We start from the raw sequence: 19,289 nt of genomic DNA, 5'->3' as shown, positions 1-19,289 counted from the left end.
TTCTTGAGTATTGTTCTTGTTAGGAGGGATCCTAACAAAAAATTTCACACATTGGAACTCCATTTCTCAAATTTTAGCAGAAGACTTCCTGATGCAACTTGAGCTCAACTACTCATATGGACACATTCTCTCCTACTCTTATCAGGAGAAAAAAGATAATAATAAAACCTACTCTATAAAGCACCAACACTTCTAAACTGGTAAAGTGTCAGTGTTAGACATATGTCGGACACTGACACGCACACGTGTCTATTATTTTATGATTATTTATTTTTGCTTTCGGACATGCCAAGACATGCCAAGGACACTCCATATGCAAATGAATAAAATAAATAATAAGTAATAAATAAATAATGAAACAAGACCCACTATCGGCAGCCCATTTAAGGGGCATTTTAAGCCGATTAAAATTAACTATTCAGCCCAATTTTTTTCCAAAATGCTAGAGTTTTTACACACTTTCACCATACTAACGCACTTCAATCTCAAGACTTGACCCACAACCTTGTATAAAAAATAAAAAACTCACTATGCTACCCGATTCTTCTTTCTAACTTCATCGACAACGGTGACTTCAACTTTATGACCCACGACTGCCGACAACTTATGTGATTTCTCTTACTGTTTCCTTTTTCCTTTGTGTCGTGTCATATCCTACTTTTTCATAAATTGGCGTGTCGCCATGTCAGTGTCGTGTCATATTCATGTCGTGTACCAGTGTCTGTGCCTCTTAGAACCTACTCTTCCTTTAGAACCTTTAGGGGACACAATGCTCTATTTCATAATGAAGTTGATTTGAAAAGAAACGAGGTGGGCGCTTAAGATGGAGAATTGCTAAAAGATCCTGAAAGATATAGGAGGTTAGTGAGAAAACTTAATTACCTTACAGTGACTCGACCCGACATAGCCTATTCAGTAAGTATTGTGAGTCAATACATGTCATGCCCTACAGTTGATCATTGGGCTGCATTGGAACAGATTCTTTATTATTTGAAGGCTGCTCCCAGGCGTGGTTTATTATATAAGGATTATAGTCATACTAATATTGAATGTTTCTTAGACGTCGATTGGGCAGGATCTAAAGAAGACAGAAGATCAACCTCAGGGTATTGTGTTTTTGTTGGTGGTAATTTGATTTCTTGGAAGAGTAAGAAGCAAAATGTGGTGTCACATTGAAGTGTAGAATCAGAATATAGAGCAATGGCACAATTTGTGTGTGAATTGATTTGGATATATGAACTTCTTGTTGAGTTGGGATTTGAAATCACCACACCGACAAAGTTGTGGTGTGATAATCAAGCAGTAGTTCATATTACATCTAATCCAGTATTTCATGAAAGGACTAAACATATTGAAGTTGATTGGCATTTTGTACGTGAGAAAATTCAACAAGGGTTGGTATTTACAGGATATGTGAAGACTGGAGAACAATTAGGAGATATCTTCACGAAAGCATTGGATGGAAGACGTATAGATTATCTATGTAACAAGTTGGGCATGATTAACATATATGCTCCAACTTGAGGGGGGTGTTATAATTCTATAGTTAGGGTTTTCCATTCTTGTAAATATTTGTGATATTTTCCTTTTCTATGCTTTGTACACTTCTATATATTCATATCTTTGGTGAATGAATAGAGCATTTTGATTCTTTCTCAAACCTAAGAGTTTTACAGACCCCAACACACCGAACCTGCCTCAAGTAGCAATGTGAAGCGATACAAAGTGTGCAAGCTTGCCAACTGACTCTTGTGTTTTCAAACACTTCATCCTATTCCTTAGTAACAAAAAAACGGTCGATAAGTGATCAAGAGACCGAAAGACCTTCATGTGACCAAGTATACCTTCCATTTGAGAAAGGCACGGCCATAAGATTAGCTTAATCTACAAAGCTATTAAACTTCATTCCTTTTATGATTCTTCCCGTAAGGAAGCGTTCATGGTCGAAATCCCCTTCAATACACCACTACTTCAAACAATAATCGGAAAGAGATGATAATTCTGGCCGAACGAATCTTCTTTCTTTATAGTCATTTGGACCATACACATTAGAGACCCAACATATCTTCTTGCAAACCGTTGTGCATTTAACTGATATGTAGTAGCCACCTTTGAGAATTTCAGTAACCGAAAGTCTTCTCTCATCCCACATTGTCAAGATGCCACTTGACTTGCCAAATGATTCAACCTCCCATCCAATGTCTTTAGAACTCCACAAAGACTTAATGAAGACTATATCAAGCTCATCTCTCTTTGATTCTTGAATTAGAACTAAATCTGGATTATGTTTTTTAAGAAATCTATCGAGGGCCAATCGTTTGGATGCATCCCCGAGCCCCTTTGTGTTCGAAGATTCAATTTTCATATCAAGACCAAGAGACAAAAGAACTCAATTAATTTTTGACAAGTAAGGAAGAATCAGCCCAATGTTAGCCCACAATCTTCAACAATGGACTTTAAATGTGCAGGAACTTCTGAATGGGGCAGTGGACTAAAGCATGTGAGCTGTAAGTTGGGCATCATTAGGGTACTACATGACTTAGCCCCTAGCTTTCCCGTTTTAGTCAACAAGTCAAGTACATATTCTCTCTGTGATAATAAAATTCCTTTCTTGCTTCTTATTACCCCAATTCCTAAGAAGTATTTCAACATGCCCAAATCTTTTGTATGGAATTGACTATGAAGAAAGGTCTTTAGAGACTGGATACCTAAAGCATCATCACCAGTAATCACAATATCATCCACATATACGACTAACAAGATGACACCACCCTCAGATCTCTTAAAAAAGACTGAATGATCTGGCCTGCTCTTCCGCATTCCAAAACTTTCAATCACCTGACTAAATTTACCAAACCAAGCTCGTGGGCTCTGCTTTAATCCATACAGGGATTTACGAAGGTGACACACCGTTCCATTCTCTCCCTGAGCAACAAACCCTGGTGGTTGCTCCATATACATCTCTTCTTGAAGATCACCATAAAGAAATGCATTTTTAATATCAAGCTGATGTAAAGGCCAATGATTGATTGAAGCTAATGAAATAAACAACCTCACAGATGCCATTTTTGCTACAGGAGAAAAAGTATCAGCATAGTCAACGCCATAAGTTTGTACGTAGCCTTTCACTACGAGGCGCGCTTTTAACCGAGCAACAGAACCATCAGGATTGACTTTAACTGCAAACACCCATTTGCAACCAATAGCCTTCTTTCCTGCAGGGAGAGAAACTAAATCCCAAGTACAATTATCATCTAAGGTAGTCATCTCCTCCACCATTGCGCACACCAACCAGGATGAGACAAAGCCTCATGAACAATTTCTGGGATAGATACAAACTCTAAGGATGCAATAAATGAAAATGTGGAAGGCGACAAATGGTTATATGAAACAAAAGAGGAAATAGGATGAGCACATGTACGTTTACCTTTACGAAGAGCAATAGGAAGATCATCACTCGTTTTTGGATCCAATGACGAAGAAGACTCTGGTACAAGGCATGGAACTGGAGGAGGTTGTCGTCGAGTATAGACCTTAACCATGGGAGGAAGAGTAGAGGTAGTCACAAGTAGAGATGAATCAGGAAGAGGATCGGAAGGAGAAATAACTGTGTTGACAAGGAAATCATCCTCTAATTCCTTATGCTCCCCCTGACTCTTATTCGAAGAGAAAAACGGTGATGAAAAAAATGGGGTATGTTCAAAAAAAGTGATATCAGGAGAGACGAAATATATATTTAGACTAGGACAATAACACCGATACCCCTTTTGGACATGAGAATAACCAAGGAAAATACATTTTAAGGACTTTGAATCTAGCTTGGTATGCTGAGGCCGAACATCCCGAACAAAGCAGGTACAACCAAATATTTTGGGTGGAATGGGAAACAAATGTTGTTTGGGGTATAAAGTACGAAAAGGTATCTCACCCTTAAGAATGGAAGAGGGCATGCGATTTATTAAGAAACAAGCTGATGACTGTGAGCAAAAGTGTAAACTCACCTCTCCACAAAACCCTAAACGTATCACAAACGGGTTCTAAATTCTCAAACCCTAAGGTTCACAAAACCCTAAGTTTCTTTAGAGAGCTCTGATACCATGTAAAACTCTTAGGTTTGAGAAAGAGTTAGAATGCTCTGTTCATTCACCAAAGATATGAATATATACAAGTGTACAAAGCATAGAAAAGGAAAATATCACAAAATATTTACAAGAATGAAAAATCCTAACTATAGAATTATAACAGGGTCGATCACCCTTTTAATTTTGCAACAGATGGCTGTTAAATAAAGATTGTGTTCGGCTTATTGAAAGAGCATTGCGTGGAAGTAGAGTAAATGGATGGGTTGGCTTTGTTCTTAGTGCAAAGTTGAGAAATGTGAAGTCTACTCTAAAGGTTTGGCATGCCGAGTTTGAAGAGCTCCATATATAAACGAAAGAAGGGCTCCTTAGAAGAAAGGGGTTAGTGACAGATCATTGGGATGAGAATTCATCCCCATGGTCCATTATCTTCCATCGGTTGCTAAAGAATAATGAGATCATTGAATTCCAAAATTTGCTTGGGCAAATTTCTGACAAGAGGGTGTCCGAGAACTTTGATAGGAAAGTGTGGTCCTTAAAAGCATCTGGGACCTTCTCAGTCAAATCCCTTTCAGCACATTCGTCCCCTCCTTCCCATTAGATAAGCTGTTCTTTAAGGCCTTATGGAAGACAAAAAATCTGCGCCGAGTTAACATCCTTGTGTGGATTTTAGTTTTGGGTCAACTAAACTGCTCCTCAATCCTGCAAAGGAAGTTCCCCTCTCACTGCATGTCTCCATCTATTCACCCTCTATGTGAAGTGAAGGAGAAGACCTACAGCACCTATTTTTCGATTGCTCTAATGCTGCCCCGATGCTGGTGGATATTATTTTCCTTCTTCAAAGTTGCTTGGGTGTTTGGAGATGTTTTTCGTGACAATGTTCGACAATTTCTAATCGATCCAACTTTTAAAGTGGGCCCTCGACTGATTTGGGCTAATGCGGTTAAGGCGATACTTGCTGAAATTTGGTTTGAAAGAAACCAAAGGGTGTTCCATGACAAACAACTTGGGAGTTCTGTATCTACTGAGCATTAGTTTCTCTTTTTATTCAACCAATGAAAGTGGTATTGTGTTCAAAAAGAAAAAAATACTTGGGTGGTTGGATCGTTTTGAAGTGGCTTGCTTGAATGTTTCATCTTGGTGCACCTTATCCAAGCTTTCTAAAGACTTTTCCATCCAAGGCTTATGTTTTAATTGGCACGCTTTTATTTTTTCAATTTAAGTTTGTAATTGTGATTTATTGATTTTGTGGGACTGTTTGTGTTTTTGTTCCCTATGGTTTTTGGAATTTTTTTTTAGATCTTTTATGGAGATGATGAGGATGCTAATGGGGTGTTAACCTAGTTGAGATTTTGTGGTGCATCTCCTGATCCTTAGCTTACTTTCGCTCATTGTTTATCTTTTTCGTACTTTGAGCAATAGTCTCGTTTCATTATATCAATGTAAGAAAAACTCAAATTTACTTTGGATTAATGGGACAAAAGCAGTGCTGGTTGAAATTTGGTTTGAAAGAAACCAAAGAGTGTTCAACGGTAAGGAAACTCCTTAGTTTGCTCGATTTGAGGTGGCAAAGCTCAATGCTTCTCTTTGGTGCTCCCTATCTAAATGTTTTGAAGCTTACTCCTTACAAAAGTTCAAATTGGCAGGCATTCATCTAAATGGAAGCTTAGCTGACGGCTCCCATAGTCAGTGGCTCGACATGACAGCAGATTTAGTTTTTTTTTTTTTTTGTCATTCTCATTGTGATTATTAACTTCGCTGTATTCTTAGTTTTGTGCAGCTTCAGCTTGTGAAGCTTTTATTTGTCTTCTTTTCATTATTGTTAACCTTTTCCCTAGTTTATAAGGGTTCATCAGTTTTGTTAGATATGATGAGGGCGCTATGGGGTGTCAACCTAGTTGAGATGCCTGGGTGCGCCTGCTGATCCTTTGGTTTCAATTTTGGTTATTTGTATTCGCCTTTATTTTCAAGTACACATCTCTTGTACTAAATCTTAATGATTAATAAAGGCGGTTTCCTTTTCAAAAAAAAAAAAAATGAAGAGGCTGGTTTCCTTTCCAAAAAAAAAAAACCTTTAGAAGACACAAGAAACAGAAAGGACATACCGCAGCCAGAACCTCATAAAGAGGACAGATAATTTGATTAAGGAAAGAAACACCATCTTTCGATTCGCAGCTCTTGGCCGGCTGCGCAATCTGATGCCTCAATACTTCATCCATTTCTCGAACCATCTGCATGCAAATTTAAGGTGCAAGGGTAAGACAATGAAGCTCATGGGAAAAGATAAACATTAAAATACTACAAATAAACAAAAATCATCTAGGAAACAGGTGTGGAAATGGATACATCCAGATTCGTTTCTAGCACACAAAAATGGTTTTCATGTTTATATTTTTTAACGTTTTGAATAAGTTCAGAACAGGGAGGCACGTGGACACATCAACCTGAAACAAAGTTGACGAGAGAAAAACAAGCACATATTTTACAAAATCAAGCTAGCCCATTTCTTACCTCACTACTCTCCACTCTCCTACAAGAACATTTTGTAGAAAATCGAGCTGTAATCTAGAGATCTTAGACAGCGATTGTTTCCTTGTATATGAATGTAGTTGTCTTCTTGTATATATTTATTGTTCTACTTTCTCTTTTCCTTATTGGTTTAGATTGAGTCAAGAATTTTAGTATGTTGATTAATTGCAGAGTTTTATTTTATTTTCCTGTGTAAATCCAATTCCTCCACTAAATAAATTTAGAGAAAAATATAATTTTCATACAAAGCTTCACATTTCTTTTTTTTTTTTTTTCATTTTCAATTTTTGCTAAATTTACACGTTCAAATATTATATGCAAAATTGAAAGTTCGGGAACACTTATAAAGTCAACCTATTAAACATTAAACATGAAATTTAAAATTAAAAATTCTATTCGACACTCCAAATGTAGGAACCTATTAGACACAATACTGAGAGGTTAGGGATTCAATTCGTAACTTAACCAAAAATTTATTCAAAACAAAAAGCTTAGAGAATGTTATAGTTCTATTGTTAGGATTTTCCATTATCGTAAACATCTTGTTATGTTATTTTTTCCTTTTCTATGATTTATACACTTGTATATATTCATACCTTTGAGAGGACTCCGATTCTCTCTCAAAACTAAGACTTTTACATGGTAATAGAGCCCTCTAAACAAAATTAGGGTTTTGTGAACCTTAGGGTTTGAGAATTAAGAATCCGTTTGTGTTACATCTAGGGTTTTGTGGAGGGGTGAGTTTACACTTTTACTCACGGCCGCCGTCTTCAGTTCGTTCGCCACCGTCAGCCGTTGCCGCTGCCAGAAGGGGAGACAGAGATAGAGACAGAGAGAGAAAGAGAGAGAGAGAAAATGGTATTTTTTCAACACCGCCCAGTTCGACAAGGAGCCTAGCCGCCGATCTACAGAACCCTAAAGTCCGGCATCCATCCGACCAACGCGTGAACCGCCTCACCGTTGTGGTTCATCGAGGGGGGGGGGGGGTGGGGGAGAGAGATCATCTCTTTGGTAAATTAGGGTTTGCTTCTTTTCTGTCCGATGTTTATTTTTTAGGTAATGGCTGATAAGAAACCAATAGCCATGTCTGAGATGGTTCCTATGGTGTCAAAAGTAAGTGGACACAGGTTGAATGGATCCAATTACTATTCATGGAGATTAAATGTTCACCACTTTATTAGGAGCATGGAGATGGATAATCACATCACAGAAGAGCCACCGATTGATGCTAATAAAAAGATTTGGTGGCCAAACGATTCAAGAATGCTTCTACAAATCAAGAATTTTATTTATCGTGAAATCGTTGAACTAATAAATCACTGCGAATTAGTCAAGAAACTATTGGAATATTTGGATTTTCTTTATTATGAGAAAGAGAATATTAATAGAGTGTTTGATGTTTGTAAGACTCTATATCAACCTGATCAAGGAGAAAAATCTCTTACAAGCTACTTTATGGAGGTTAAAAGTACATGTGCAGAATTCAATGCCTTGATGCCAATCAACACGAATCTAAAAGTTCTAATGGCTCAATGTGAAAAGTTGTTTACCATGAGTTTTTTAGTAGGTCTTGCACCTAAATATGAGATGGCCAAAGATCAAGTGTTGTCAAGCTCAAATATTTCATCGTTGGAAGAAGCTTATACTCGAAAACTTCGTACAGAGAAGCTACAAACAGTTATGTCATCTGATTCTAGTAGTGCTTTGATGGGGTGTACAAATGATTATAGAGATAATAAGGAGATTGAATCAAATAGCTCCAAAGGTCATCCCAATAACCAAAGATCAAATTCAGGAGGTGTTGTTTGCTATTACTGTCATAAGCCTGGTCATATGAAACGTGAATGCAGAAGATTGATGAATAAGGATCAAAGGGTAACATCTGCACATGTCACTTCTACTCCTGATAATCTTGACAAGTCAATTACAATTTGTGCAAAGGAGTTTGCTAAATTTCAACAATATCAAAAGTCATTAAGGGCATCATCTTCTACTCCCATTACGGCCATCGCACAGACAGGTAACATCTCTAAATGCCTTCTTTCCTCCACGTCAAAATGGGTCATTGAGTCTGGCACTACAGACCATATGACAGGTAACCTCAGTCTATTCTCTAACCTTTGTACATCTACCTCTTCACCTAATGTCACTATAGCTGATGTAACCTCCACTCCTGTTTTAGGATCAGGAACCGTCCATCTTACTGAATCAATTTCTGTCATCGGTTTTAAATTTACCAAATTTCTCGTTTAATTTGATTTTAGTCAGTAAACTCACTCATGATCTTCATTATTGTGTCTCCTTTTCTTTTGGTTATTGCTTATTTCAGGATCTTATGACGAAGCTGACAATTGGTAAAAGGAGTGAATTTAGAGGTCTTTACATCTTTGAACCACAAACACCTACAGCCATCACATGCTCTAGCGTGTCGTCTCCCTTTGAAGAGCATTGTTGTTTGAGTCATCCGTCTATCTCTGTGTTGAAGAGTCTTCGTCCACAACTTCAACATTTGTCTTCTTTAGATTGTGAGTCATGTCAGTTTGCTAAATTTCATCGTTTGAGTTTGTATCCTCGAGTCAATAAATGAGCTAGTGCTCCATTTGGATTAGTCCATTCTGATGTTTGGGGTCCATGTCCTATTAAGTCCAAAGGAAAGTTTAGGTATTTTGTTACTGTTATAATTCTTTAATTAGGGTTTTCCATTCTTGTAAATATTTTGTGATATTTTCCTTTTCTATGCTTTGTACTCTTGTATATATTCATATCTTTGGTGAATGAATAAAGCATTCTGATTCTTTCTCAAACCTAAGAGTTTTACATGGTATCAGAGCTCTCTAAATAAACTTAGGGTTTTTGTGAACCTTAGAGTTTGAGAATTTAGAACCCATTTGTGATACGTTTAGGATTTTGTGGAGAGGTGAGTTTACTCATAGTCGCCTTCTTCGGTTCGTTCGCCGTCGTTAGTCGCCGCCGCCGCAGTCATCAGCTGTCCGCCGCGGGAAAAAGATAAAGTTGTTTTTTCGACACTGCCCATTCCAAAGGGAAGCCCAGCCGCCGATCTACAAAACCCCCAAAGTCTGGTTGCCATTTGATCAGCGCATGAGGCTCACGCGCCGCCTGTTCCAGCCTGCTGTCCGTCCATGCGCCGCCGCGTGTAGGCGCGTGCACCGCCGTTTTTCATCCGTCTTCAGTGGGTATCCTCAGTGTTGTTGGCTCTTCTTGGTGGTGTGTTTGTTTGGGATATATAGATATATTCATTGCTTGTGTAGACATCTCTTCGATAAATTAGGGTTTGATTCTTTGCTGTCCGGTGTCTACTTTTTGAGGTAATAGATGATAAGAAACCAGTAATGTCTGAGATTGTTCCTATGGTGTCAAAAGTAACTGAACACAAGTTGAATGGATCCAACTACTATTCATGGAGATCAAATCCAGGAGGTGTTGTTTGCTATTATTGTCATAAACCTGGCCATACAAAACGTGAATGTAGAAGATTGTTGAATAAGGGTCAGAGGATGCCATCACCCTCTGCACATGTCACCTCTACTCCTGATAATCTTGACAAGTCAATTACGATTTCTGCAGGGGAGTTTGCTAAATTTCAGCAGTATCAAGAGTCATTGAGAGCATCATCTTCTACTCCCATTACGACCATCACAGAGACAAGTAACATTTCTAACAACCTTCTTTCCTCCACGTCAAAATGGGTCATTGACTCTGGCGCTACAGACCATATGTCAGGTAACCCCAGTTTATTCTCTACCCTTTGTACATCTACCTCTTCACCTAATGTCACTATAGCTGATGGAACCTCCACTCCTGTTTTAGGATCAGGAACTGTCCATCTCACTAAATCAATTTCTTTGTCATCAGTTTTAAATTTACCAAATTTCTCGTTTAATTTGATTTCAGTCAGTAAACTCACTCATGATCTTCATAGTTGTCTCCTTTTCTTCTGGTTATTGCTTATTTCAGGATCTTATGACGAAGCAGACTATTGGTAAAGGGCGTGAATTTAGAGGTCTTTACATCTTTGAACCACAAACACCTACAGCCATCACATGCTCTAGCATGTCGTCTCCCTTCGAAGAGCATTATCGTTTGGGTCATCCATTTATCTCTGTGTTGAAGAGTCTTCGTCCACAACTTCAACATTTGTCTTCTTTCGATTGTGAGTCATGTCAGTTTGCTAAATTTCATCGTTTGAGTTCGTATCCTTGAGTCAATAAACGAGCTAGTGCTCCTTCTGAATTAGTCCATTCTGATGTTTGGGGTCCATGTCCTGTTGAGTCCAAAGGAGGGTTTAGGTATTTTGTTACATTTGTCGATGACTATTCTCGTGTTACGTGGTTATATTTAATGAAAAGTCGTTATGAGTTACTTTCTCATTTTCGTAACTTCCATTCTGAAATTCAAACTCAGTTTAGTGGTATTCCTAAAATACTGCGGAGTGATAATGCTAAGGAATATTTCTCTCATACACTCAAGTCTTATTTAGATGCCCATGGCATTCTTAATCAATCTTCTTATGTTGATACTCCATCTCAAAATGGGGTTGCAGAACAAAAGAATCGTCATCGCCTTGAGACAACTAGAGCTTTAATATTTCAAATGCATGTTCCAAAATCCTTTTGGGCTGATGTTGTTTCCACAGCTTGTTTCTTAATAAATCGCATGCCCTCTTACATTCTTAAGGGTGAGATACCTTTTCGTACTTTATACCCCAAGCAACATTTGTTTCCCATTCAACCCAAAATATTTGGTTGTACCTGCTTTGTTCGGGATGTTCGGCCTCAACATACCAAGTTGGATCCAAAGTCCTTAAAATGTATTTTCCTTGGTTATTCCCATATCCAAAAGGGGTATCGGTGTTATTGTCCTAGTCTTAATAAATATTTAGTCTCTCCTGATATCACGTTTTTTGAACTTACCCCATTTTTTTCATCACCGTCTTTCTCTTCGAATAAGAGTCAGGGGGAGCATAAGGAATTAGAGGATAATTTCCTTGTCTACACAGTTATTTATCCTTCTGATCCTCTTCATGATTCATCTTTACCTATGGCTACCCCTACTCTTCCACCCACCGTTAAGGTCTATACTGAACGACAACCTCCTTCAGTTCCATGCCCTGTACCAGAGTCTTCTTTGCCATTGGATCCAGAAATGAGTGATGATCTTCCTATTGCTCTTCGTAAAGGTAAATATACATGTGCTCATCCTATTTCTTCTTTTGTTTCATATAGCCATTTGTCGCCTTCCACATGTTCATTCATTGCATCCTTAGAGTCTGTATCCATCCCCAAAACTATTCATGAGGCTTTGTCTCATCCTGGTTGGTGTGCCACAATGGTGGAGGAGATGATTGCCTTAGATGATAATTGTACTTAAAGATTTAGTTTCTCTCCCTGCAGGAAAGAAGCCTATCGGTTGCAAATGGGTGTTTGCAGTTAAAGTCAATCCTGATGGTTCTGTTGCTCGGTTAAAAGAGCGCCTTGTAGCAAAAGGCTACGCACAAACTTATGGCGTTGAGTATGCTGATACTTTTTCTCCTGTAGCAAAAATGGCATCTGTGAGGTTGTTTATTTCATTAGCTTCAATCATTCATTGCCCTTTACATCAGCTTGATATTAAAAATGCATTTCTTCATGGTGATCTTCAAGAAGATGTGTATATGGAGCAACCACCAGGGTTTGTTGCTCAGGGGGAAAATGGAACAGTGTGTCACCTTTGTAAATCCTTGTATGGATTAAAGTAGAGCCCACGAGCTTGGTTTGGTAAATTTAATCAGGTGATTGAAAGATTGAAAGCTTTGGAATGCGGAAGAGCAGGTCAGATCATTCAGTCTTTTTTAAGAGATCTGAGGGTGGTGTCATCTTGTTAGTCGTATATGTGGATGATATTGTGATTACTGGTGATGATGCTTTAGGTATCCAGTCTCTAAAGACCTTTCTTCATAGTCAATTTCATACAAAAGATTTGGGCATGTTGAAATACTTCTTAGGAATTGAGGTAATAAGAAGCATGAAAGGAATTCTATTATCACAAAGAAAATATGTACTTGACTTGTTGACTGAAACAGGAAAGCTAGGGGCTAAGCCATGTACTACCCCAATGATGCCCAACTTACAGCTCACAAAAGATGGAGAATTGCTAAAAGATCCTGAAAGATATAGGAGGTTAGTAGGAAAACTTAATTACCTTACAGTTACTCGACCTGACATAGCCTATTCAGTAAGTCTTGTGAGTCAGTACATATCATGCCCTACAGTTGATCATTGGGCTGCATTGGAACAGATTCTTTGTTATTTGAAGGCTGCTCCCGGGCGCGGTTTATTATATAAGGATTATGGTCATACTAATATTGAATGTTTCTCAGATGCCGATTGGGCAGGATCTAAAGAAGACAGAAGATCAACCTCACGTTATTGTATTTTTGTTGGTGGCAATTTGATTTCTTAGAAGAGTAAGAAGCAAAATGTGGTGTCACGTTGAAGTGCAGAATCGGAATATAGAGCAATGGCACAATCTGTGTGTGAATTGATTTGGATATATGAACTTCTTGTTGAGTTGGAATTTGAAATCACCACACCGACAAAGTTGTGGTGTGATAATCAAGCAACACTTCATATTGCTTCTAATCCAATTTTTCATGAAAGGACTAAACATATTAAAGTTGATTGTCATTTTGTATGTGAGAAAATTCAACAAGGGTTGGTATCTACAGGATATGTGCAGACTCGAGAACAATTAGGAGATATCTTCACGAAAGCATTGGATGGAAGACGTATAGAATATCTATGTAACAAGTTGGGCATGATTAACATATATGCTTCAACTTGAGGGGGAGTGTTATAATTCTATAGTTAGGGTTTTCCATTCTTGTAAATATTTTGTGATATTTTCCTTTGCTATGCTTTGTACTCTTGTATATATTCATATCCTTGGTGAATGAATAAAGCATTCTAATTCTTTCTCAAACCTAAGAGTTTTACAGTTACATTTGTCGATGACTATTCTCGTGTTACGTGGTTATATTTAATGAAAAGTCGTTCTGAGTTACTTTCTCACTTTCGTAACTTCCATGCCGAAATTCAAACTCAGTTTAGTGGTGCTCTTAAAATCCTACGGAGCGATAATGCTAAGGAATATTTCTCACATGCACTCAAGTCTCAACTCGAGGATACGAACTCAAACGATGAAATTTAGCAAACTGACATGACTCACAATCGAAAGAAGACAAATGTTGAAGTTGTGGACGAAGACTCTTCAACACAGAGATAGACGGATGACCCAAATGACAATGCTCTTCAAATGGAGACGACACGCTAGAGCATGTGATGGTCGTAGGTGTTTGTGGTTCAAAGATGTAAAGACCTCCAACTTCCCGCCCTTTATCAATAGTCTGTTTCGTCGTAAGATCCTAAAATAAGTAATAACCAGGAAAAAAAGGAGACACAACAATGAAGATCACGAGTGAGTTTACTGACCGAAATCAAATTAAACGAGGAATTTGTTAAATTTAAAACTGATGACAAAGAAATTGATTCAGTGAGATGGACAGTTCCTGATCCTAAAACAGGAGTGGAGGTTCCATCAGCTATAGTGACATTAGATGACAAGGTAGATGTACAAAGGATAGAGAATAAATTGGGGTTACCTGACATATGGTCTGTAGCGCCAGAGTCAATGACCCATTTTGACGTGGAGGAAAGAAGGCATTTAGAAATGTTACCTGTCTCAGAGATGGCCGTACTGGGAGTAGAAGATCATGCCCTCAATGACTCTTGATACTGCTGAAATTTAGCAAACTGCCCTGCAGAAATCGTAATTGACTTGTCAAGATTATCAGGAGTAGAGGCGACATGTGCAAAGGGTGATGACATCCTCTGACCCTTATTCAGCAATCTTCTGCATTCACGTTTTGTATGGCCAGGTTTATGACAATAATAGCAAACAACACCTCCTGGATTTGATCTCCATGAATAGTAGTTGGATCCATTCAACTTGTGTTCAGTTACTTTTGACACCATAGGAACAATCTCAGACATTACTGGTTTCTTATCAGCCATTACCTCAAAAAGTAAACACCAGACAGCAAAGAATCAAACCCTAATTTACCGAAGAGATGTCTACACAAGCAATGAGTATATCTATATATCCCAAACAAACACACCACTAAGAAGAGCCAACAATACTGAGGAAACCTCACTGAAGACGGACGAAAAACGGTGGCGCACGCGCCTACACGCGCCGGCGCGTGGACGGACAGCAGGCTGGAACAGGCGGTGCGTGAGCCTCACGTGCTGGTCAGATGGCAACCGGACTTTGGGGGTTTTGTAGATCAGCGGCTGGGCTTCTCTTTGGAATGGGCGGTGTCGAAAAAACAGCCCTTTTTTTGTCCCGTGGCGGCGACGGCTGATGACTGCAGCGGTAACGACTAACGACAGCAAACAAACCGAAGACGGCAACTGTGAGTAAACTCACCTCTCCACAAAACCCTAAACGTATCACAAATGGGTTCTAAATTCTCAAACCCTAAGGTTCACAAAAACCCTAAGTTTATTTAGAGAGCTCTGATACCATGTAAAACTCTTAGGTTTGAGAAAGAATTAGAATGCTTTATTCATTCACCAAAAATATGAATATATACAAGTGTACAAAGCATAGAAAAGGAAAATATTACAAAATATTTACAAGAATGGAAAATCCTAATTATAGAATAACAAATCCAAAAACGAGTGATGATCTTCCTATTTCTCTTCGTAAAGGTAAACGTACATGTGCTTACTCTATTTCCTCTTTTGTTTCATATAACCATTTGTCGTCTTCCACATGTTCATTCATTGCATCTTTAGAGTCTGTATCCATCCCTAAAATTGTTCATGAAGCTTTGTCTCATCCTGGTTGGTGTGCCGCAATCGTGGAGGAGATGACTGCCTTAGATGATAATTGTACTTGGGATTTAGTTTCTCTCCTACAGGAAAGAAGACTATCGGTTGCAAATGGGTGTTTGCGATTAAAGTCAATCATAATGGTTCTGTTGCTCGGTCAAAAGCACGCCTTGTAGCAAAAGGCTATGCACAAACTTATGGCGTTGACTATGTTGATACTTTTTCTCCTATAGCAAAACTAGCACCTGTGAGGTTGTTTATTTCATTTGCTTCAATCATTCATTGTCCTTTACATCAGCTTGATATTAAAAATGCATTTCTTCATGGTGATCTTCAAGAAAAGGTGTATATGGAGCAACCACCAGGGTTTATTGCTCAGGGGGAGAATGGAACGGTGTGTCGCCTTCATAAATCTTTGAATGGATTAAAGTAGAGTCCACAAGCTTGGTTTGGTAAATTTAGTCAGGTGATTGAAAGCTTTGGAATGCAGAAGGGCACGTCAGATCATTTGGTCTTTTTTAAGAGATCTGAGGGTGGTGTCATCTTGTTAGTCGTATATGTGGATGATATTGTGATTATTGGTGATGATGCTTTAGGTATTCAGTCCCTAAAGATCTTTCTTCATAGTCAATTCCATACAAAAGATTTGGGCATGTTGAAATACTTCTAGGAATTGAAGTAATAAGAAGCAAGAAAGGAATACTATTATCACAGAGAAAATATGTACTTGACTTGTTGACTGAAACAGGGAAGCTAGGGGCTAAGCCATGTAGTACCCTGATGATACCCAACTTACAGCTCATAGAAGATGGAAGATTACTAAAAGATCCTGAAAGATATAAGAGGTTAGTGGAAAATTTTAATTACCTTACAGTGACTCGACCCGACATAGCCTATTCAGTGAGTATTGTTAGTCAATACATGTCATTCTCTACAATTGATCATTGGACTGCATTGGAATAGATTCTGTGTTATCTAAAGGCTGCTCTCGGACGTGGTTTGTTATATAAGAATTATGGTCATACTAATATTGAATGTCTCTCAGACGCCAATTGGGCAGGATCTAAAGAAGACGGAAGATCAACTTCAAGGTATTGTGTTTTTGTTGGTGGTAATTTGATTTCTTGGAAGAGTAAGAAGCAAAATGTAATGTCACGTTCAAGTGCGGAATCAGAATATAGAGCAATGGCACAGTCTTTGTGTGAATTGATTTGGATATATCAAGTTCTTGTTGAGTTGGGATTTGAAATTACCACATCGACAAAGTTGTGATGTGATAATCAAGCAGCACTTCATATTGCATCTAATCCAGTATTTCACGAAAGGACTAAACATGTCATTTTGTACATGAGAAAATTCAACAAGGATTGGTATCTACAAGATATGTGAAGACTGGAGAACAATTAGGAGATATCTTCACAAAGACATTGAATGGAACACATATAGATTATCTATGTAACAAGTTGGGCATGATTAACATATATGCTCCAACTTGAAGGGAGAGTGTTATAATTTTATTGTTAGAATTTTCCATTATTGTAAATATCTTGTTATGTTATTTTTTCCTTTTCTATACTTTGTACACTTGTATATATTCATACCTTTGGTGAATGAATAGAGGACTCTAATTCTCTCTCAAAAATAAGAGTTTTACTGAGAAGAACAAGAAAACAACAAAGTAAATGCTATCAACAAGATACAAAAATATTAGTCTCAAAAGATACATAATTTGCAAGGGAGTGAGTAAGAAAACCAATAGAAGAAATAAATAAATAATGGAACAAGATTACAATGAAAAGTTAAAAGACACATATCCTGTATGTAAAAGCCAACAAAAATTTGGAAAGAGAGCTCCATTGCGAAGCCTTAAGACCAACTGAATCAAACCAAACTCTTCATAAGATAAGCTGAAACATACCAATCAATCGTAAATCTAAAACAACCAATTCAAGGTTTGGAATCAAAGGCCTCAAGATTGAAGAGTTGTGCATCCAACATAAACTATGAAGAAGTGAGTAATTGCAAACGAATCCCACTGACTCAAGCCTTCGTAGAATCTAAAAAACCATAACATCCATCATGCTAGCCATACTAAGAAGGATGACTTTAATCAAACTCAAAAGTAAAGGGCAAGACAAAACCAAGCTAGAAACATCTAAATCTCCTCAAACATCAATCAACAACACCACACACACCAAACATGGTAATGACAGAAAAAAGCCAAACCAAATCTCCAAAAATGACCAGAACAAAATAGAACTCAAAACTCGACCCACAGAACTTGGTCCATGAATCACCCCAATCTTTTTGAATGCCAGGACATTTTCTGAATTGGAATATAATAAGCAGAAAAGAATAATTAAGCTTTCTGCCTACTGCTTGAGAAAGGAGGGAATCTCTTTAAATTGCAGCCTACATCCCTTCATTAGAGAGGAAAACTTTTCTGTTACCAAAACATAACTACTTGATGGTCGAATTCTATCAGAAACCGCATGTGTAAGGAAGTCAGGCTTGATGTGTGTGTCGGAAACAGTTTAAGTCATCTAAAACAAAATCATCAGCTATGTCTACTTCACAGAGACTATTCTGATGCTGAAAGCCAATTTCCACACTACTTACACTAACATCATACAAACAAACCATAACCTCAATATAGAGAGAAAAGTGATCATTGTGTCATGAGTTCGTTTTAGATATTAAAACTTTATTAAATAGTGAACCACTGAGCCCAATATTACAGTGTTCCCCACTTAAGTTCTGAGATGAATCCTTAGAAAGAACTTCTTCCTTTGAGTTGACTGTATGAAGCAGCAAGGTTGTACAAGCTTCTTCAACGAAATCATCATTAAGTTGGGAGATATTTGAATCTTGAGAATACCAAGGAACATGGTCTTTTATTCTAGTGAAAATTTTATTGAAGGATTCACAAAACCGAAACATTTCATTGATATAATGAAAGGAGACTAATGATCAAAGATACAATTACCTTTAGTGGAGAAGAGAACAACAAAATAAACCAAAAATTGACAAATGATACTAAATTTTTGGATGAATGACCTGTAGACTTCCATGGAATTAGTGCAAAAACAGCAGCAGCACCACTTGAAAGAAGACAATCACAAGTTTTCTTGAAAAAGGAAATGCCCTAAAAACTTTAACCTAATGGCTTCACTCCTACTAGGCATAGTAATGCAACCTTGAACAAAGAGAATTTTTAATAAACGAGGAGAATAAAAGCTTCAACTTCATGCACAGCGATGAAAACTGAACCAACTTGAAACTTGAGCTGCCTGAAGAATGAACGAAAGGCCTCTTTCAATACTTTTGCTATCTCCTTCCATTCATTGAACACAAATAGCTCGAAATGATCCATAAGTTATTAAAATCTTCCTTGAAAACATCATAATTCTTCAGAACCCAAAAGGTCTTCTTGCTCTGTTTTACCATCAGTGGAACTGGAGACTGCATCTGCTTGTTATTGCTCTTATTTGATGGTTCTGGGGCAATGAGCTTGATACCTCCTTTTCCTTTTACCACATCTGTGAAACTTGTTCCATGTTTTCTTTGGGAATTTGGCTCAGGTATAACTTTGGTGGAATGAGCAAGAGCTGTTAATGGCTCCTTTGATAACTGACGTACCTCCTCACCTTTTTTTAAAAAAAAAAAAAAAAAAAACTTTTAAGCATTTCAATGAAAGAATGCCATCCATTCTGCTTAGGGCCTTCCGGAACATGAATATAAAAGCGACCTCCAGTAGAAGGCCAAACAAAAAATCTCAAAACCCAACCGG

General features: G+C 37.9%; 1 protein-coding gene across 1 annotated transcript in view; it reads right to left on the bottom strand.

The window, feature by feature from the left end:
* Nucleotides 1–19,289, bottom strand: part of LOC150037989 (callose synthase 9-like) — an 83,906-nt gene that overhangs the window by 21,394 nt on the left and 43,223 nt on the right. Inside the window, exon 11 of the mRNA XM_090310866.1 lies at nt 6,185–6,310. Coding sequence (XP_090166992.1) covers nt 6,185–6,310 — 126 coding nt within the window. The remainder of the gene's footprint in view (nt 1–6,184; nt 6,311–19,289) is intronic.

Source organism: Benincasa hispida, chromosome 2 (genome assembly GCF_027475165.1).
Source record: "Benincasa hispida cultivar pf3 chromosome 2, pf3_genome.v1.1, whole genome shotgun sequence".
NCBI classification, from domain to species: domain Eukaryota; kingdom Viridiplantae; phylum Streptophyta; class Magnoliopsida; order Cucurbitales; family Cucurbitaceae; genus Benincasa; species Benincasa hispida.
This window is presented reverse-complemented; position numbering and strand designations above follow the sequence as displayed.